This window comes from Oryctolagus cuniculus, chromosome 16, assembly GCF_964237555.1.
Source record: "Oryctolagus cuniculus chromosome 16, mOryCun1.1, whole genome shotgun sequence".
Classification (NCBI taxonomy): domain Eukaryota; kingdom Metazoa; phylum Chordata; class Mammalia; order Lagomorpha; family Leporidae; genus Oryctolagus; species Oryctolagus cuniculus.
In genome coordinates this window covers 22,922,042-22,943,860 of record NC_091447.1, presented here as the reverse complement: position 1 = coordinate 22,943,860, position 21,819 = coordinate 22,922,042, and the positions used below count along the sequence as shown (strand labels likewise).

General features: G+C 40.2%; 1 protein-coding gene across 11 annotated transcripts in view; it reads left to right on the top strand.

Annotated features, from left to right (window-relative positions):
• Positions 1-21,819, top strand: part of PDE1C (phosphodiesterase 1C) — a 543,851-nt gene that overhangs the window by 445,078 nt on the left and 76,954 nt on the right. For 10 of the 11 annotated variants that reach the window (XM_002713741.5, XM_017344418.3, XM_070059702.1 and 7 more), the window contains 4 exons: positions 7,658-7,758; positions 10,429-10,557; positions 19,735-19,836; positions 20,394-20,514. In XM_002713741.5, coding sequence (XP_002713787.2) covers positions 7,658-7,758; positions 10,429-10,557; positions 19,735-19,836; positions 20,394-20,514 — 453 coding nt within the window. The remainder of the gene's footprint in view (positions 1-7,657; positions 7,759-10,428; positions 10,558-19,734; positions 19,837-20,393; positions 20,515-21,819) is intronic. The other variant, XM_070059701.1, reaches the window with a different exon arrangement.

Genomic DNA, 21,819 nt, shown 5'->3' with positions numbered 1-21,819 from the left:
CAATTTAGTCAGTTCACAAAAATGTTTTGAAACATTTTGGAACAGTTGTTCATTTGAAGGAAACAGAATGTTTTTGTTCTTCATTCACCAAAAAAACCTGACAAATGAATTAAAGATGTAAGTGCAAAAATTAAAATTTGATCATACTACAAGAAAATATGAGTATATATATTTTTGAAAAAGGAACTTCTTTCTTAAGTAAGCCTTAAAACACAGAAGCTGTAGAACACAATATGGACTCTTTGGTGTGCATTAAGGTTAAAAGTATAGGATGAAAGACAAAATAATGAAGTAAGCACTAGGAGAAACTACATGGACAAAGATTCAGGTGATATAAATAAATCAACAAAATTATACAGGTTTAGTAGACAAAGAATATGAACAAGCAATTAAGAGAAATAATGTGTTTGATCAATAAATGAAATATGAGAATGTATATAACTCTTTAGTATACAAATGTATATGAACAAGATAACCTGTTTTTCATTCATTATATACATATGGAAAAAGATTGGAAACTTGCTGGTTGTTCTTAGGATTTACAGCAGGGTTTCTCAAACTCAGCACTGTTGCTGTGTTGGTCTGGATAATTCTTTGTTCTATGCAGTGTAGAATAATTAGCATTAGTTAACTAGTGGCCTCTACCCACTGGATACCAGTAGCACTATCCCCACTTTCAGTTGTGGCAATTGAAAATATCTCCAGTTCTGGCCACATAAATCCAGAGTGGTGGTAATGGGGGCAGTTGTCCCAGGTTTAGAACCCACTAATTTAAAGGAAATTATATGCTACTCATGAGAGTGTAATATGGGAGTAGTCATTGAAGAAACAATTTTGATGTAGTTAGTGTAAGGAAAAATATGCATACCAATGCTCTATCACTTGCAAGTGTCTACAAGGAGGCATTGTGTAAGGCAAACATAACTTTATATCTGCATTAATTTATTTATAGAAATAAAGCTTTTATAATTAAAACAAAGAAAAATAGTCTATGATACTTTGAAAGTATTTGGAAAGGCATGATATAAAATAATCCAGATAAAGTATAAGGAAAAATTTTTTTATTTATTTGACAGAGTTAGTGAGAGAGAGAGAGAGAGAGAGAGAGAGAGAAAGGTCTTCCTTCCATTGGTTCACCCCCTAAATGGCCACTACGGCCAGAGCTATGCCGATCCGAAGCCAGGAGCCAGATGCTTCCTCCTGGTCTCCCATTGGGTGCAGGCACCCAAGCACTTGGGCCATCCTCCACTGCCTTCCCGGACCACAGCAGAGAGCTGGACTGGAAGAGGAGCAACCGGGACTAGAACCCGGTGACCATACGGGATACCGGCACTGCAGGTGGAGGATTAACCAAGTGAGCCACGGTGCTAGCCCCCAGAAAAATTACTTCTAAACAGACTATTACCGAGGGTAATTCTTTCACTGAAAATCTTTGATTTCTTACATATATAAGCAGTCTTCAAAATGTTCTTGGAGAATACATGTTATGAAAACTGAATTTCAAAAAATTTTTGTAGCAAGATAATTTTTTAAAGATTTGTTTATTTGAAAGTCAGAGTTACACAGAGAGAGAAGGAGAGGCAGAGACAGAGAGAGAGAGAGAGAGAGAGAGAGGTATTCCATCTGCTGGTTCACTTCCCAGTTGTCTGCAATGACCGGAACTACACCCATCTGAAGCCAGGAGCCAGAAGCATCCTCCTGTCTCCAATGTGGGTGCTAGGGCCCAAGGACTTGGGCCATCTTCCACTGCTTCCCCAGGCTGTAGCAGAGAGCTAGACCAGAAGTGGAACAGCCGGGTCTTGAACTGGCACCTGTATGGGATGCCAGCACTGCATGCAGCAGCTTAACCCACTGTGCCACAGCGCTGGCCCCAAGAATCTTTTATTTCCATTTTTTCATAAGCGTTGAAGTCCATGCATACATAAAATTAGGATATTTATGTAGTTATTTACCCTACATCAATTAATTATATACTATGATAATCTCCCTAGACTAAGAAATCTTTAAGCACATATAATAATAAATATTAAAGAGTTTTATGTATTGTTTCATTACTAAATGATACTTTGGATTTGCTTCATTGCACAGTAATATTTTTCCATTCATTTCATGGGTGTAAATGTGATTTGCTTTTTATTAAGACTGATAATATTAAACATTTCCTCATATATTCTAGTCACTTTTCTTTGGTTATGACTCACCTAACCAAATATTAATTGAGCTTAATATTTTGCTCAAAATGTTTGGAATTTCTTTATGAAAATGTTTACCTCACATGTGGACAAGTATCAGTAATGGTAGTTATTAAACATGAGTAATAAAAATGACTAATACTACTATCAAATAGAAATATTTAATTTTGTTATTATCTTTTTCATTTTATGACCTTGTATATAGACTCTTAAGAAACATAGGGTTACATATTAGAGGGAGAATATCTTCCCCACTAAAGATTTTCTTTCATCTGGACTATATTAGGGTGGTTAGACCAAACAGTCTCCAGGTATCAGAGCATTAAAAATAGCAAAAGCTGAATCCGCCCTCCACCCCCGCCCAAGGACAAATTGAGGGATGTGCTTCCTCATCCTCACTCCAGGGCCTCGGCTTATTCTACAGCTCCCATTCCTCATGTCCATTTTCATAGCAGACAGAAAAGAACTCTGTATTTGCACTTAAATTCTACGACTCCAGAACTCTGCTCATCATTTCTGCTGACCAAAGTGAGTCACAAGCTCCCTCCCAACCCACACAGGAACTAGCCAGTCTAGTTCTATGGTATATATAGAAAAAATTTTATTGTTTCTTTGAATATTTCTTCCTGTTCTTTTTTTGCCTGTTTTTGGAACTTGTGTTATGCCACCTAACTTCATATTCACATCTCCTCTCTCATTTTTTCCCTATCTTTTAGCCTTTTAATGTTATCTCCCAAGAGATGTCCTCACCTGTATTTTTCCTCAACTGTATTTTATAGGTTACCAAATTGGCCTTCAGATTTTCCTGGTTACTCAACTTATCTTTTAGTTAGCAATTTTTTTTTTTAATATCAGGAGCTCTGTTCTTGATTTGTTTCATTCTCTTAGCAGCCTTAGATAGTTATGAATATATTTACATGCTTTTTTTTTTAAATTTAGTGTTGTAATCTCTATTAGGTAATGAAAAAGGTGTTTTTGTTTTTGAGAATCTTTCTGTTATATCATTGGTTTTTTTTCTTTGAAATATCCAGCCACCTCTGATTGTTGGAGAATGTGTACAAATGAGCATCCAGGACGATTAGAAGGGCCGGTGCGCTGGGTGTCCCCTGCATGTGTGTGGACAGTCCACAGAGCACTCCAGGGATGGTTCAAGGATCCTGAGCAGCAACAGGCCACTCGGTTTCCTTTCCACTCATCTCCCTTTTTGCCCTGTGGCTTTTGTCTTTGTGCTTGTAAAATAGCTGAAATGTACTTTTGCAAATTCAGGGAGAAATAGAAAGGAAGAGAGAATACATAAGAGATGCAAACCAAACATCCTGGACCACTTTTAAAGAGTCATCTGGACATCCAGTGCACAATGTTCACTTACATTTCGTTGCCCACCCCCGCAATGCATATGTTGAAATCCCAACTCAATACCTCAGAATGAGTGCATTTTCAGATTTTTTAAAATTAATTTATATTAAAGAAGTAGCCAAAGTAAAATGGAGTCATAGGGATAGGTCTTAACAGTTAGGATACAGATAAATTCTTGCTTTAACCATAATTCTATACTGCCTTTGGCCAAAAAATATCCCTTATAACTTAGTATCCTTATGCAAGGTATTATGGTTAGGATCAGAGTGGAATAAAAAAATGCACTTGGAGCTAATCTATTCACCATATATTTAATTTTAATACCTCTTGTGCACAGTATATTATGTGGATATAAAGGTGAATCATACACAGCTTGTTTAGCTCTGAAGATAAATTCCCACGTATTTGTGCTGATGCAAATTATCATTAACAAATTGTATCCCAGCAGCCAATGATCGTGACATACTACTCACTGTTTTTAAATTATCTCATTTGCCATTTGCTATTGAGTTTTCATTGTACATCCAGGCCATATTCAGAATAATTTTTAAATATAGAAGCTATTTCCCACCCACTCTCCCTTGGAAAAACATCTCACAGCAAATGTCTTTCATCATGAGCTCACAAAACCAGTGGGGAGCATCTGATGAATGGAGAACATGTTGTTACTCTAACCTTTCATTTCAAACCAGGGGTGAGAAACACTTTAAATCACCTCAGTTTTATAAACCATAAGACACATAGGGAATCAAAACATCCCATTGATAAAGTGATGTTGGAGTTTCAACATCAACAGGATTACTCATTGTAATCTGCATTATTCATTACTGTTTAACTTAAGTACCTGGAAGATGCTTGAACCCTTTCAGAGTTATTTTGCTCATTTCTTAGAGGAAGCCCTTGAATAGAATTAAACTGAAGAGCTGTTATTGATGGGATAGGTATTAGACTCTAAGCTCCATCTGCTTTTAATTTAGGTCTAAATATCCCGAACTCTAGAGCCACCTGTTGGCCATTTCCCTTGCTTTTTGTCAGGTGGGGTGCCATTCACGTTTCCCTTGCTTATTTTTCCTCCCAGAAGCTTGAAGCTGCGCTTGTTCCTTTGGTTGTAAATGCAATCAACAAATGACATCTTGAAGACTGCAAAATAATCTTATTAGGGGCTATCATTATTAGAAATGAGTCACCTCCACTGTATGTTGCATTAGAGGGCATGTGTAGCAGACTCTGCCAGCACCAGTAAAGTTAATGACCAGACCTTAAACAGAAGTTATCCTAGATTTTCCAGGTGGGCCATGGTAACACACAAGTCCATCCAAATCAGAGAGGTATGGCAGAAGTAGTCAGAGGGGTTTCTCCTGTGAAAAGGACTCAACCAGCCATTTCCAGCTTCAAGGTGGTAGTATGGGGGGTTGGGTGGCGAGCCAAGTGGAAAACATAGCAAAGGAAATGAATTATGCCCATTCCCCGAGTACTCCTGGAAGAAGATTTGTCCCAGTTGCTAGAAAGGATTGCCACCCTGCCCATTTCATGATTTCAGAATCCAGCCATGCTGTGCTGGGCTCTGACCTACAAAACTGTGCATCACGAGATAGGAAGTGTTCTTTAAGCCTCTAAATCTGTGGTAATTTGTTAATGTAGCGGTGGAAAATTACTATGGATTGGAAGAAGATGACTAAAGAAGCTACCATTCCTGTATCCAAGTCACAGCTTAATAAAGTCTTCTCTAGCCATAGGACGTTGTTCATGTCCTTGTCTTCAGGTTTCCTCTGGCCTGTTTTCTCCCCTCCCCTCCCATCCCCTCCCACAGCTGAGTCTTCTGCATCACACACAGCAAGACTCAGACTACCACCAGTTGTCAAGGCATCCCTTTCAATCAATGAATTATGACATTCATTTTGTAGATAAGCAAACACTGGTAGAATCTGTGACTTGGACCTTGTCCCAGGTGCTAATTTGGAAATAAAATACCCACAGGACTTAACTTCCTGACTTCTTGTGTGTTGAAATAAAACTTTCTGCATTTGCAGTAATTTGGGAAAAGTTAGGACATCTGAGCCACATGAAAATATGAAGCTCACTTTCCCTCTACCTTCTACTGCTCCCACTTTCTGTTTCTATGAAACGATGGCATTGATTGCCACTGAGAGTGCTTTAACCACTCAACCACAAGCGCTAAATCATTTTTAACTCATTGTTTTCCATAAACATTGTCTCCCCTTACCCCAAATTCTGTGGATTGGATCTCCATAGCGTCTATACATCCTGTAGAAACTTTCCAATAAGAAAAAAAAAATACAACTCACATTTTTCTGCTTCTCCCAAACATCCTTTCTGAAGCAGTATGCGTCAGTTTAGCTCTCTAATTTCCACTGCTTATTGAAGGAGTTTATGTCACTCTGACATCATAGGGTCCTATTCACTCCAGTCAAAGGCATTTCCTTACTTCACATGACTAAGGTTTTGCTACTGGGACTTGCTCATTTTGTTCATTCTTCCGTAAATGCCCACCTGCATTCCTTGCTCTGTGCAATTGCTAGTGCCCATCTGAAGTTCCCATCTTAGGGGTCTGGGAGAGTTATGTAAAAAGCACCTGTAACAATGGCTGCCACAGCGTGGTCCCCTGACAGTGAGGGGGCTGAGGACGCTGCTTTCACCTCAGGTTTTGCAGCTTTGGCTTTCTTGCACCCTCTTCTTCTGCTTTTATTTTTTTCTTCTAATTTTATTGATTTCCATCTTGGTCTGTTTTCTTTTTCTATCTTTCTGCTTCTTGCTCTTAGTTTGTATTAGAGTTATCTTGTTGAGGATGTCCACAATTTTCTAACATCCCATCGTGGATTCTTCTAGAAATCATTTTCAGAAGTATAGTTGTTTTCAGGTTATCTTTGTGCTCATTTTGTGCTTATGATACCTTTCTTATAAGGTTATCCATTTTCCCCTTACCTTTATCAAGGAAGGTAATAATTCTGGCGAAGTTTCCTAGATGAGGACCAAGATTTCTGGTTAATTGAAATAAATTATTGAAGTATAAAGTTGTAAAACTTGCGTAATTTAATATAAAATGATTAAAATGTAAGTACATTCTATACACTAATCTTTAATTCAGACTCCAGGCTCTTTTCTGAGTTCAGTCAGTTTGGATACTAGTATTTGTCTTGCATCAACCCTACCCATTATGTTTTCCAGTTTTGTTGCTTTAGTATGAAATGAGAACTGAAACTCATGAAGCAAACGGAGTACAGAATCTCTCTAGGTTTTACTGATTTTTACAGAATCTGTTTTTACTGATTTTTAACTATTTCATAGTGGTCACACATATTTTGACAACAGTTCTTTCACAATGAGTGTTTAAAGTGTGGAGCTTAGGTTCTATAGAAAAACCCAGTGTTATGTTCATACCTTATTGATGTATTTCATAGTTCAGGGTTTGGAATAAACCATATTGAATCTTATAAGGATCAGTCATGTACTAAGCAAAGTGAGCAGAGTGAAGCAAAGGGTGGCCCAGGAGTCATGAATGGTCCCTTGTGGGGGCATCAGACAGTGTGGTTTGAGAGGGATAGGAAGCATCAGTGAACGCAGAGTCCGTTAGATGGTGGTCAAGTGAGGGAGCTCCCAGCATGGCAGCGGTTCCCAGACTCTCATGCGCATTATCACTAGCAGTATGGCTTGGGAAACAGGTTGCTGGGCTTCTACCTTGTTCTGATACTTTGACATGGGGGTATGCTGAAGATTTGTTGGTGTTCCTAATAAGTTCTTGATGTTGTGTTGGAATTTTACATTGTATATGTGTGAGTTTACCTAGGAACTTTATTTGAAAATATACTATAGGCTTGTAATGTCTTCTATTATTTTTATTTATTATTTTAGTTATTATTTTCTTTCCCAGAAAACCAGCTTTTTCAACCTTGCTTGGCATACATTTTTTAAATCACAAATACCCCAAGCTCTTCACAGAAAAAAAAAACCAAAAACTTTTCTGCGTGTCAAAACACGTTTGGCAACAGCTAACCAGCTGCAGGGTGGGAAGGCAGACATGTGATGTGTTGTCAGCACGGAGGACTTCATCTGAGAAAGATCATCTGATTGCTCTGTAATCTCCCTTTCAGAACTGGCTGACGGAGCTGGAGATCTTCGCTATCATCTTCTCAGCTGCCATCCATGACTATGAGCATACTGGAACCACGAATAACTTCCACATCCAGACTCGGTGAGGGGCGTGACACTTTGGGGGAGGCAGCACCAGGGATCACGGGTGGAAGTGCAGAAGTAAGAAAGGTGTTAGTCACCTGCCTTTTGCATGGTTACTCTACTTTGATTTTCTGCGAATGAACTTGTAAATGAGGAATCTGCCTGGCCAGCTTCAGTGAAGACGGAGTTTAGGAAGCTGTGTGCTACTGAAACTCCTGTTCCATTAGGATCTGATTTTGATGTCAGTTTCTTCTCTGTTGCAATGCTGGCTGCTAATTTCTGTCCTATGACTATTCTACCAATTTCTCGTAGACAATGAGGCAGTTTACATGAAAGCCCAGGTGCTGTGCAGACTTAGTCAATAGAGATGGTAGGTGTTGACTGATGTTAACAGTAGCCAAGTCTCCTTGCTCTAGGGTTCTGGCGAGATACCCTTCTCATCCTCTCCGATTTCATCTCTGCTATCTGTTCAGTGCTTGCACGCTTCCTGGCATGGGACTGGAGGAGCCATGTCTTCTCCTGTAGGCCACCTTCACCTTGGGCACCATGTACAACCTTCTTTGTTAACTGCTGGGGAAGACACAGACCTCTCTAGGGGATGTTCAACACAGGTCCAAGGCCCCACGCTGACCCTCCCAATTTGTCAGACATCACTCATTGATCTAGCATTTTCTTCCTTATCAAGCTATGAATTTGTCCTTAGTATTCCTCTCAGCACAGAATTCCAGAAAATCAGTCCTACCCAGTGCATTAGCATTTCTGCTTAGGGTGAAACCTTATCTTGTCTCTTTTAAAAGAGACATGGAACTAGTGAATGTCTGGCAGTAGGGTTAATTGGGTCTTGATATAAAACTAAAAAGCCAGGACCTGAGGAAAGGTGGTAAGGCCAAGAGAAAGAATGTAGCGGGAGGAGGAGGAGTTTAACACCCAGTAAAAACTTGGAGATCTCACTTGAAAGAGCAGGTGCATCCTCCAGATAGGTTTGTGTTCCTTAAATCAGTCTATATGCATTTAATGAACTCAACATTTAATTATGGAGTACACAAAAGAAAACAGTGGTCTGATCTGTTCAGGAGAGAAATGACAGTGGAATAGAAGCAGACAAAAGGGCTTAGGCTGCTTGCTTTAGTCCCCACCTCCTGTCTTCTCAGCTGCGGGGAAGCAGCCCTTTGTGGTTTTGTTCCAAGGTTTTTAAATACAGGAAACTCTGGAGTAGCTGCTATTGTGGGTCTATGGAAAGGACATCTGCTCTGAGGCTGGAAACACTGAATAGCACCTGTCCAAAGAGGAGAGGGAGCAGAGCTGCGGATAACCAGTACCCAAACCAGCTACAGCCCAGAGGTGCACGGCTCAGTTATAGGAGGTGGAAAGTTATCTTAGAGCCACAAAATGCTCATCACTGGGTACCTAGTTTATTCAACAGGTCTAAGAGCAGATCCCTTACTTGGAGATGTGAATGTTTTTATTATTTCCAAAGGAGTAGGAAAATTCCAGTAAGTTCAGTTATGCTTGGTTTAGAAGTTAAACATTGTTCAACTGAACTTTATCCGAGCATCTTAGATCCATGACCCCTGATCAGAAATCTGTGTCTGTGCCCAGCTCCTTATCCTCCTATGGACAAAAGGTTGAGCCTAACACTTCTAAGGTATTCTAGGAGTTCCCCAGGGTTTGACCAATGACAGAGAAAGTTATCCTGGGGAGTACTGGACCACCTGTCAGAGGACCTCGCTCCCTTTCCCAGCCACCCATGTAGCCACTGTGGGCTGTAAGCTGTCACTTTACATCTCTGGTACTCAAGTTCTTTAACAAAAGCTCATCTGTTTCTCATTAAAGTATTAAAATACTTGTATTCCATTATAGAATGGTCTTTGGGAAAATGACAGTTTTTATACCGTCTTTATATTCTGTTTAAGAGATCCAATCATTTATTTGCAAGGCAAAGTGACTGAGAAAGATCTTCTACCTGCTGGCCCTCCAAATGCCTGCAGAAGCTGGGGCTATGCCAGGCCAAATCCAGGAACCAAGAACTCTATGTGGGTGGCAGGGACCCAAGTATTTGGGCCATCAGCCACTGCATCCCAGGATGCATTAGTAGGAAGCTAGATCAGAAGCAGAGCAGCTGGGACTCCCACTGGCGTTCTGATTCGGTAGATGTCTTAGCCTACTGTACCGCAATGTTCAGTTCGATCTTTCTGACTTACTCTCAATTTTGTCTGTATTTTTACATTGAAAAGTTTTATTATCAAGTTATTACTAGAGGCTGCTTGTAGACAGTACCCACCAGGTGAGATGTTCAGAGAATTACAACTAGAATAAAACAATATATTCACTGAATAAAATGAAAAATTAATGCCATTGCAGAATGCATAAAGTTTGATGTAATCTACATTTAAAAAATCTGTTTTGTCACTAGTATAGGTCATCGAGTTCTGGATATAAGCCAGTTTTCAGAGAGGTCTCAGGTTCAATGTCACGTATTTCATGCCCATATGTTAACAGTACAATGGCCCCCATACATCTGATAATTTATAGTGTTCATTAAGCTTTTGGTTAATAAGAATGGCCTAAGGTGAAGATAATTTCTCAGCATGGGAAAAAATGATGAAAAGTGACTCCCAGCCTGTGAGAATGATCCCAGAAATCTCATCTGTTTCATTTCCTCCATGCTTTTGCTTGGCTTTGTGCTCAGGTCTGACCCCGCCATCCTCTACAATGACAGATCGGTGCTGGAGAACCACCACTTGAGTGCAGCCTACCGCCTCCTGCAAGAGGACGAGGAGATGAATATTCTGATCAACCTCTCCAAAGACGACTGGAGGTACAGATGGGGAAGTTTGGAGGCTAGGAAGAACTGAGGACAGGTGGAAGTTTCCTGCTGCAGGAGAAATTTCATCCTGCTTGGAATTCTGTTTCTGTCTCCCTCCATCCCTCCACACTTCCTCCCTGAGTGTGCAATCTCCCGTGCCCTCTTTGTGGGTGCCTCACCTTTTCTCGATTTGTCTTGGTATAAATATCCAGATGTTTGTAATACGGGTTGTAAAATATTAAGATTAGGTTCCAACTATATTTTTACTTTTCCATCTTCACAGATCATTTCCAGTAATGAGTTGAGTAATGGATCCAGTTTAGGTCAAGAGATTCACTATCATGCTACGAATCCTCAAGGAAGTTTGAGAGAGAGGCAGTGACCCTCTGAGGGCGTTAGAAACACGTGGTGTTCGCTATCTTGAGTAACTTGTGGTGCTTTTAGCTGACCTTCCTAAACCTGAGTTTTATCATTTAATATTTTCTTCCAATATTGATTTGGAATTCAAGGATATTTTGAGGTCTTCTAAAGAAATTCTTTTGATGCTTAAAAAAAGTAATCTTGAGTACTTACTTCTGTTCCCTAAGTACCACTGTGTATCTTTAGCTACAGGCAGTCCGGGGTTTGAATGGAAATACATTTACTGGTTGTGTGACACTGGAGGAGTCACTCAGCCTCCTATAACTTTTTCAGATTCCATCCCTGGAAAATAGATGGCAATTACTCTGCAATATAACGGTTAAGATGATAATAAGTAATTGATTACAAATACTTAGCACATTTTGGGGGCATATGCAATAAGCTTGTTCATTCCTCCAATGCCTGTCACAGCAGGGCCCACACTTGGGAGCTGGGAACACAATCCTGGGCTCCCAGCTGGGTGGCAGGAGCTCCGTTTCTTCAGCTAGCATTGCTGACTCCCAAGGTTTACAGCAGCAGAAAGCTGGGGTCGGAAGCCAGAGCCAGGTATCAACCCCAGCCACTCCGTTGTGGGATGTGAGTGTCTTACCCGATGTTCTAGCTGCTAGGCCATTCACCTGCCCCAGTTTACCTGCTAGTTTTGTTAGAAATTTAGCTCTATTATTTGTGTTTTCATTCTGTTACATTCCTAAGCTTCACTTACTCTCTCAGTCTACAACTGGGATAGCAAGCCTGGCATGGACAGCATCTAACCCCACGATCACCAGGTGTAAACCAGAACCTATTGGAACACCCTGGCACACAGCAATGCAACCAGTTTTGTTATCTCCAACTCTGTGTTCCTAATTATGGGTTTTCATGAAGTCCCAGTTTTGAGTGGTTTGAATATTGCCTGTGATCAAGGCAAGTTATTATACAGTTCAGCACATAGGTGCATTTAGTAAAAAGAAAAAAAATTATCAAATACCACTTGAAAATTCAGCTTTATGAAATCTGCTTGTGTTTTAGCCTTATATATTTCAGTACTTCACTAGCATTTATATATTCAGCACAATCTTCATTATCTCCAAGAATGAAATATAAATCTCAGTAAAGTCATGATTCAGTGGAAATTTTTATAGCCCATTGCACCATGTTTTGTTTCTACTTACATTTTGGAATTCTATAAAGCAAAAATTATAAGAAATGACTTTTTAATTATGTAAATTTAGTGCTGTACTATATTTACCTAATATTTTTAAATACCCTTAATTTTTAGATATACTGCCTTAAGGCATAAATATTGTTAACTAGTAAGTTACTATTTAACAGTATCCGTAAACCATGTTATGTTAGTATCCTGCGTCTCTGCAAGGAGACAGTTTTAATAGGTGATCTGTCCTATTTCGATTTTTAAGTGCATTAGACTTTAGTAACTTTGTAAATAAATATTACCAGATATTTATTTCATTCAACTTGAAATAACATGAAATTCTACTTTGGCAGACCAGAAGAGCTGCTAACAAACCAGTCTCCTTACAAATGGCAGTTATAAATTATAGGCAAAATATTTTAAAAAATGATTTGAGGGTGAATAACATCAGTAGATGTGGCAGGGATGTCAGAGTCTGCGGAGTGACAGGATAGGGTAGGTTAGAGGGTTGAAGGCAACACCAGAGCTCCAACTAGAACCCTAGGTGGGGGCCTGGGATAACAAGGGCTTTCGGGGCTGGTGTTGTATAGTGGGTAAAGCTGCCTCCTGTAATGCCAGCGTCCCATATGGGTACCAGTTTGTGGTTTCCTGGCTGCTCCACTTCCGACCCAGTTCCCTGCTCATGGCCTGGGAAAAGCAGTGGAAGATGGCCCATATGGCCCTGCCACCTACGTGGGAGACCTGGATGAAGCACCCGACTCCTGGGGGTGAACTAGCAAATGAAAGATGTCTCTGTCTCTAACTCTTTCAAATAAGATAAATCTTTCATAGGCTCCCAAAACATTTCAGTTTTTTTGAAACAATTTCATATGGCAACTGGAATCTTGGGGAAGGGGGCGGAGAGAGAGAGAGAGAGAAAATGGTGAAACAGAGGGAAATATTTAAAGAAATAAGACTGAAATTTCTTAAATATGGTCATACATATGTAAGTTTATAGATTTAATCTCAGCAAACCTAAAACTGGATAAACTCAAATATGAAATTATAGACTAACAGCAAACTATTATAAAATAAAAATTTTAGAATATCACAAAAATGAAATATTTAATATTAAATGCAACTCCTATTCACTAAAAATTATCTAACCTTGGTTATTAAAGAGGACCTGAATAAATTTAGAGTTGTATTCTTGTCATGTAGACATTATTTTAAGTATATCTTCCAAACTATATCTATAGATTGAACACAATTCCAATAAAAATGTCAGAATGTTAATAGTCCAAGGTTTTTCTACAATGTATACAGAAAGGCAGACAAATTATTTGATAAGAACCAGGTTTTGTGGACTGACACTACTCAATATCAAAACATATTATGAAGTTACAGTAATCCAGACAGTGTTTCACTGATGAAAGAACAGATAACCGTGGAGCAGAATTCAGAGTTTGGAAATTGACTCATCCATTGAGCTACAACAGAGTTGCCAAGGCAATTCAGTGGGGAAAGGAAAATCTCTTCAATAAGTGTTGTTGGAACTGGGTATCCATATGGAAAAAATTTTTTTGCCTTCACCTTACGCTATACTTAAAAATGAACTCAAACTTGATCACAGAATCACAGACCTAAAGGTCAAAGGTAAATGGCAAGACTCCCAGAAGAAACTATATTAAAGTCCTGGGCAGTGGATGGAAGGTTCTTGGGACTCAAAAATCTTGGGATATTAAAGTTACAAATAGAAGTTTACTGGGGCCGCTGCCGTGGCTCACTTGGCTAATCCTCCGCCTGAGGCGCCAGCATCCCATATGCGCGCCAGGTTCTAATCCTGGTTGCTCCTCTTCCATTCCAGCTCTCTGCTGTGGCCCAGGAGGGCAGTGGAGGATGGCCCAAGTGCTTGGGTGCCTGCACCCGCATGGGAGACCAAGAGGAAGCACCTGGCTCCTGACTTTGGATTGGCATAGCTCTGGCCGTAGTGGCCATTTGGGGAGTGAACCAACGGAAGGAAGATCTTTCTCTCTTTCTCTCTCTCACTGTCTGTAATTCTACCTGTCAAATAAATAAAATCTTAAAAATAGAAGTTTACGAATTAAAATCTTAGAATCCTTTGCCCTTTGGAAGACACTGGAAAAAAGCATGCCAAGATATTGGAGAAATTATTCACAACACATCTTACATCTACTTTTATATATTCTTTATACAAATCTTTCGAAAACGTCATAGAAATTAGAATTAAGGGATCAGCCTTGTGGCACAGGTTAAGCCACTACTTGTGATGCCAGTGTCCCATATGGGTGCTGGTTGGAGTCCTGGCTGCTCCACTTCAGATCCAGTGCCCTTCTAATGCACCCAGGACAGCAGTGAAAGATGCCCCAAGTATTTGCATACCTGCCACCCATGTGCGAGATCCAGAAGAAGTTCCTGGCTCTTGCCTTCAGCCATTGCGGCCATTTTTGGAGTGAACCAGCAGATGGAAAGTCTGTAACTAGCTTTTATAATAAACTTTAAAAATAGAAGGTAGAATTATTTTGGTTCAAAAAAGTTTCTCAAATCCATGCATGGTTTTTTCCATAATATGCATTTTCCATGGGCTTTTGAAGACCCATTATACATTTTTACAACTTAGTAATAAAATGACAAAGTAATTTATAAAAGGGGGAATTTGAAACAATAGTTTCCCCTAAAAAATGTTGCACAAATAAAAGTGCATGAAAAGATACATGCCATGATTAATCAAAGAAATGCAAAATTAAAACAATGATGAGATACTGCTACCTATTAGAATGGCTGAAATTGAGGATTTACAATAGTTGGTACAGAAAAGCCAAGTTTCACACATTGCTGGTCAAAATATAAAGTGACACAATCACTTTGAAAAATGTTTGACAATCTCTTTTGAAGTTAAATGTAACTTATAAGTCAGCCATTATACTTCTAAGTATCTGCCCCAGAGATGAATACATGTATTCACAAAAAGACTTGTACATGAATAAAGACTTAGGACAGCTTTCTGTACGATAGCCCCACACTAGAATCTTAGAACACAAATGTCTATCAGCTGGTAGTGGTTAACAAGTTATGGTCTACCCATACGTTGGGGTATCACTCAGCAATAGAGCAAATGTGCTGTTGACAAGCCACCACATGGGTGAGTGGCAAGTCATCATGGCAAGTAAAGATGTCAAACAAAGGTTACACGCTGTATTTTGTTGTACACACACCTACATGGGAACGTGTATGTATATATCTGGTGTCTGTTACATGTAGTATGTGAGTATATGTATATTGTTATATTCCTATATCCTCAAATATACAAAGTTTGAAAATGTCAGCTATTTTAGGGAGAAATTAAACTGGGGGCTTGGCTTGAGGGTGACAGGAAGTATTTGGTCTTAGGATTGCATGATAATTTCAAAAGTTTATTCAACTAATAGTTCACTGAATTGTGTATTTTATATGGAAACAGAACATTCTAAGTAAACTAGACCTCAATAAACTTGATTTAAAAAAATGGGATTTCAGAGGAAAAGAAGGTGGGGCAAGTATGGTACAGCACATTGGATTTTAGGGTACAGAAACTATCTTATATGTTACTGCATAGTGGATAAATGACATCATGTGCTTGTCAAAAACCATCGAACCGCACCCCATGACAAGTTAACCCTAATACAAACTGTGGCCTGTAGTTACTGTATCAGTATTGGCTCACCGGTTGTAACAAAGCCACTATACTCATGCAAATTGTTAATAAGGAAAATTGCAATGGAGACAAGGAATATGGGAATTCTGTGCTCTGCTTTATTTCTCTCTAAACCCAAAACTGCCCTAAAACTAAAGTCTTATCTTTTTAAAAGGTGGAATATCTATACTCAAAAGTTGTAATGTCAATTATCAGTCTACCTACTAGAATTATTTTCATGTGATTATGTCTCCAAACTTTTGAATTCAGTTGAGATGTGTGTACTTTTATACTTTTCAGTTTCATTGGGGTTTTTCCCTATGAATCCATTTCCCAAATGATGTGTGTAGTGTATCCCATGGATTTTTTTTTTTTTAAAGATTTGTAAGTCAGAATTAAGGGGGGAGGGAGAAGATAGAGACAGACATGTCTTCCACTCACTGGTTCACTTCCCAGATGGCCACAACAGCCAGGACTGGGCCCAGCCAAAGCCTGGAGCTTCCTCCAGGTCTCCCACAGGGGTGGCAGGGCCCAAACACATGGGACATATATCGCTGCTTTTCCTAAGCCAGGGAGCTGGATTGGGAGCAGAGCAGTCAGGACTCAAACCACTGCCCATCTGGGATGTTGGTGTTGTAGGCGGAGGCTTAACCCACTGTGGCACATAATAACCAAGTTCCTTATTCCTGAAGTTTCATGTATTTCTTATTCAAGCCCACTTAAAACAGTCAAGGTAGACTAGAAGTGTTAGAAATAATTAACTGATTTTAGATATGAAAAAAATGCTCAATATCATTAGCCATTAAGGAAATACAAATGTGAACCACAATGAGCTATCACCTCACTGCACACAGGAAGGTTGTTTTCCACAAGAGAGAGCAACAGTTGCTGGTGATGATGTGGAGAAAGGGAAACTCATACACTGTTGGGAGGAATGTAAATTACTGAGGGAAATGGTGTGGGGAGTTTGCATTTCTTTTTTTTATAATTTTAGAAGAATTATTTATTTGAAAGGCAGAGTTACAGAGAGAGGTAGAACAAGGGAGAGAGGTCTTCCATTCTGCTGGTTCACTCCCCAATGACCCCAACTCAGCCAGAGCTGAGCTGATCTGAAGCCAGGAGCTTCCTCCTGGTCTCCCACGTGGGTGCAAGCACTTGGGCCATCTTCTACTGCTTTCCTAGGCCATAGGAAAGGAGCAGCTGGGGCTTGAACCAGTACCCATGTGGGATTCTGGCACTGCAGGCTGGGGCTTTAATGCACTGCGCCACAGTGCCAGCCTCGGTTTGCATTTCTTAAAAAAAAAAAAAAAAAGTTACAGAGAGGCAGAAGCAGAGAGAGACTGATCTTCCATCTACTGGTTCATTTCCCAATTGGCTCCAACAGCCGGGTCCGGATCTGAAGCGAGGAGCTGCCTCCAGGTCTCCCAAGCAGATGCAGGGGCCTAAGGACTTGGACTATCATCCACTGCTTTCCCAGTAGAAAAAAAGCTAGATAGCAGAGAGCTGGTTGGAAAATGGAATAACTGGAACTTGAACCAGCACCCATATGGATGCTGGCACTGCAGGCAGCAGCTTTTACCTAGTACAGCCCAGCGCTGGCCCTGGAGATTTCTTTAAATTAGAAATTATCTGCGGCCGGCGCCGCGGCTCACTTGGCTAATCCTCTGCCTTGCGGCGCGAGCACACCGGGTTCTAGTCCCGGTCGGGGTGCCGGATTCTGTCCCGGTTGCCCCTCTTCCAGGCCAGCTCTCTGCTGTGGCCAGGGAGTGCAGTGGAGGATGGCCCAAGTGCTTGGGTCCTGCACCCCATGGGAGGCCAGGAGAAGCACCTGGCTCCTGCCATCGGATCAGTGTGGTGCGCCGGCCGCAGCGCGCCGGCCACAGCGGCCATTGGAGGGTGAACCAACGGCAAAAGGAAGACCTTTCTCTCTGTCTCTCTCTCTCTCACTGTCCACTCTGCCTGTCAAAAAAGAAAGAAAGGAAAGAAAGGAAAGAAAGGAAAGAAAGAAATATATCTGCCATATGATCCAGCAATTCCAGTACTAGGTATATACCCCAAAGACATGAACTCATTGTATCAAAGAGATACCTGCTCCACTATGTTTATAGCAGCATTGTTTGCAATAGTCAGATATGGAATCCACCATGATGTTCATCATCCAGTAAATTTAAAAATGTATATACATACACAGATTATTCAGATGTAAAAAAACAAAGTATCATTTGCAGCAAAATGGTTAGAATTGAGTGAAATAAGTCAGACACAGAAAGATAAATACAACATGTCCTACTTTATATGTGAGAGCTGTTAAAAAAAAAAAAAACAAACAAAACCAATCCCAAAGGGACAAATACCACTTGTTCTCCTTGATAGTGACAACTAACTGAGCACCAAAAAGAAAACCTGTTAAAGTGAAATGAACACTATGAGAAACGGTGACTTGATCAGCCCTCACCCTGACTGTTGATGAGCAGCTTAATATGTTATCCCTCTTAGTATTTTTTTTTGTTTGTTCTACTTAATACTTTTGGTTGAATACTGTAATCAATACACAATTCTTCTTAAGTGCTGAAACTTAACTGAAAAGTGATCGCTGTTAAATATAAGAGTGGGACTAAGAGAGGGAAGAGATGTGCAATTCGGGACATGCTCAAGCTGACTTACCTCAAACAGTAGACTTAGAAACATACCAGGGGATTCGAATTCAATCCCATCGAGGTGGCATGTACCAATGCCATCTCACTAGTCCCAGTGATCAATTTCTATTCACAATTGATCGTAATGATAGGACTAAGAACCAAAGGGATCACATAAACAAGAATAGTGTCTGCAAATACTAGCTGATAGAATAAAAAAGGGAGAGAATGGTCCAACATGGGAAGTGAGATCCACAGCAGACCCATAGAATAGCAAATATCCTAACAGCACTCTGGCCTCATAATCAGCCCTTAAGGCATGAGGATCCGGCTGAAATGCCCATGAGACTATTTCAGGCATGGAAAGCCAAGACACTCTGGGGGAAAAAAAAACCTAAATGAAAGATCTCCGTGAGTGAGATCCCAGTGGAAAGAATGGGTCATCAAAGAAGGAGGTACCTTCTCTGAACGGAGGAGAGAACTTCCACTTTGACCATGGCTTGTCTAAATATGATCAGAGTCAGTGAACTCAGGGGGCTTCCATAGCCTTGGCAGCTCATGACAAGAGCCTAGGGTGATTACTGATGCCATAAGCAAGAGTGTCAATTTGTTAAGTCAACAACAGGAGTCACTGTGCACTTACTCCTCATGTAGGATCTTTGTCCTTAGTGTGCTGTACATTGAGATTTAATGCTATAACTAGTACTCAAACAGTATTTTTCACTTTATGTTTCTGAGTGGGAGCAAACTGTTGAAATCTTTACTTAATGTATGCTAAACTCATCTTCTGTATATAAAGAGAATCAAAAATGAATCTTGATGTGAATGGAAGGGGAGAGGGAGTGGATAAGGGGAGGGTTGCAGGTTGGAGGGACGTTATGGGGGGGAAGCCATTGTAATCAATATTCTGTACTTTGGAAATTTATATTCATTAAATAAAAGGTAAAAAAAATGGGAAAAAAACTCAAGAAATAGCCTTGTATCAGTTTAGCTCCAAGAACAGTGTTTTATTCAACTGTTTTAGATCTTTGTCAAACTCATAGGAGTTATATATTACTGTAGTTTTACTGATTTGTGACTGTTTTACAGTTTAGTCTGAGTGAAATTGGTTTTCATTTTTAATAGCCCTTGCCTATTTTCCTGCTATACTATCTTTTTACATTTTGTTGAACTTTTTATTGACTTTAATGCAGATAAAATGTTATATCAAAAATAAAATTAAAAAATCAGCTGAGCTTGATTAGAAGTGGCAAGAGTCTACTCATTTTTACTTTGCATTTTTTTTTTTTTTTGCTTCAATCCTTTTTCTTCATGGGTGTCCCTGAAAGAGAGTTTCGGACCTTGGTCATCGAGATGGTGATGGCCACCGATATGTCTTGTCATTTCCAACAAATCAAAGCCATGAAGACTGCCCTGCAGCAGCCAGAAGCGTAAGTGGGCCTGGGACATGTGTTTTCAAAGATGTTGGGGCCGGAACTTGTTCATGCTCTTGCCCTTGTTAAAGCATGTCTCCTTCAGTGTAACTTTGTTGAGTGGTCGCCACAGAATGGTGATGTTTGCAGAACACAGTGTGGAACTTGTCTGTCAGTATTCCATGTGTTTTCATGGGTACTGAAATAAATAGTAGTGCTCATTAGTTTGTCCCAATTAGAATTTGAAATATTTCCTTGTGGAAAACTATGTTTTCAAAGATGCACTGAATGCCAAGGCAGCAGATAAGAGTCAGTGGCACTTGGATTTGTGCTTTTGTTTTTTTGACCGGTATCATCATTCTGTAAGGGAGTTTGAGTCACAAGTATCCAGTTCAGTCAACATGGAGACCAAGCTGATGGAATTCCAGTTATAGGATGAAATGGTACCTTTCCTTCTGTCTAGCTGAAGTGCAGTTTGATTTGGAATGGAAGGGATTAAAAAGAAAAAAGACTTTAAAACTCTTATCGAGGCTCTGAGGAGTGTGCTCCTCATGTTTGGATGCTTTGGGTTACAGGATTGAAAAACCAAAGGCCTTATCCCTGATGCTGCACACGGCGGATATCAGCCATCCCGCGAAAGCCTGGGACCTGCACCATCGCTGGACAATGTCCCTTCTGGAGGAGTTCTTCAGACAGGTACTGTCTTGCTGTGTCGTCCTCACGGGCTGCCTTAGTTGTGCATTCCAGTTTGCCTGGAGAGGGAGGGCGCCACAGCTTTCTGTGCCTCCTGATCATGTAAGGTTTAATCTTAGATTGTGATACTCAGGCCATTATGGTATTTTTATCCTGTGCATTTCTGTTTGGAAATAAAGTGTTTCCTCGTGGCAGTCTCTTGTAAAATGTTTCAGGAGCCTTTTTTTTTTCCTAATGGGTTAACAAGATGGTGGTTACCTTGGCATCACCTTCAGACTGTGGGATTTGAGTGTTAGCCTTTAATCCTGGTCTGTTATAATTGGTTGGGGTGTTTCATTAAAGTGTGCAAGCCCATGAGATCAAATTCTAATGTGGCATTTGGTGTCAGGAAGTCACTAGACTATCCAAATTAAACTTCAGTGCATCATAGGATCCAGAATCATGGTGTCTACAAGGATAGGCAGGATCTTTAACAAATATATGTTGCTTTACAAATAAAAATTAAGTAGAACAATAGAAAGGGACATAAGGGCATAGCAACAGCATGGCAATCTGAAATCTCAGCACACACGATCACCTCTAGAAGAGCTGCTGTTCAGACAGGTTCGAGACGTGAGGGCCTGGGATTGAAGGCGTTATCTATGAGATCTAAATTATAGTTCACTCAAGTTAATACCCTTAATCCTTGTTCATTAAAGAAGGGGGTTTGATAGCATCGATTCAGAGACTGCCAGCATTCCATAACACACTACTTCTTAACTCCAGTCTCAACTTCATCCCCCTAAGTTGACAACAAACAGGCTTCTCCATTGGCTAGGTAGATTTTTACAAGAGATCTACTCTCATGAGGATTTGTGCTCCTAGGACTCTGGTGTGAGCAGAATCAAAGACACCTGTGTTTGCTTTATTCTTTGGCAGCTGTGCATACTGGCCATGAAGTGGGGCTGGAGTTAAAAGTGTATCAAACACAGGCCATAAGACCTTAATAGGTGTTTCTGTTATACCATGTTTGTGACCTGGACCAATCAGATCACCACTCTAATTCCCCACGGGCGTTTCTGATTTGTTTCCTGGAGGGAGAGTGATTTATGGTAAGATTGGACCATTCCAACAGTAAATGCCCTGTGATTGTCTCACCCAGTCCGTGGATACCCATCAACACCTGCACCCCTGTTAAATGCCTATAACATCAAGTGCTCTGCTCAGCACGTGGTCATCTACCAGTTGGAAAGTCATCTATTGGCCTTTCAGAGTACAGTTGGCTCTGAAAATCTGGGTTCTGCACCCTCAGATTCATCCAACCTTGAA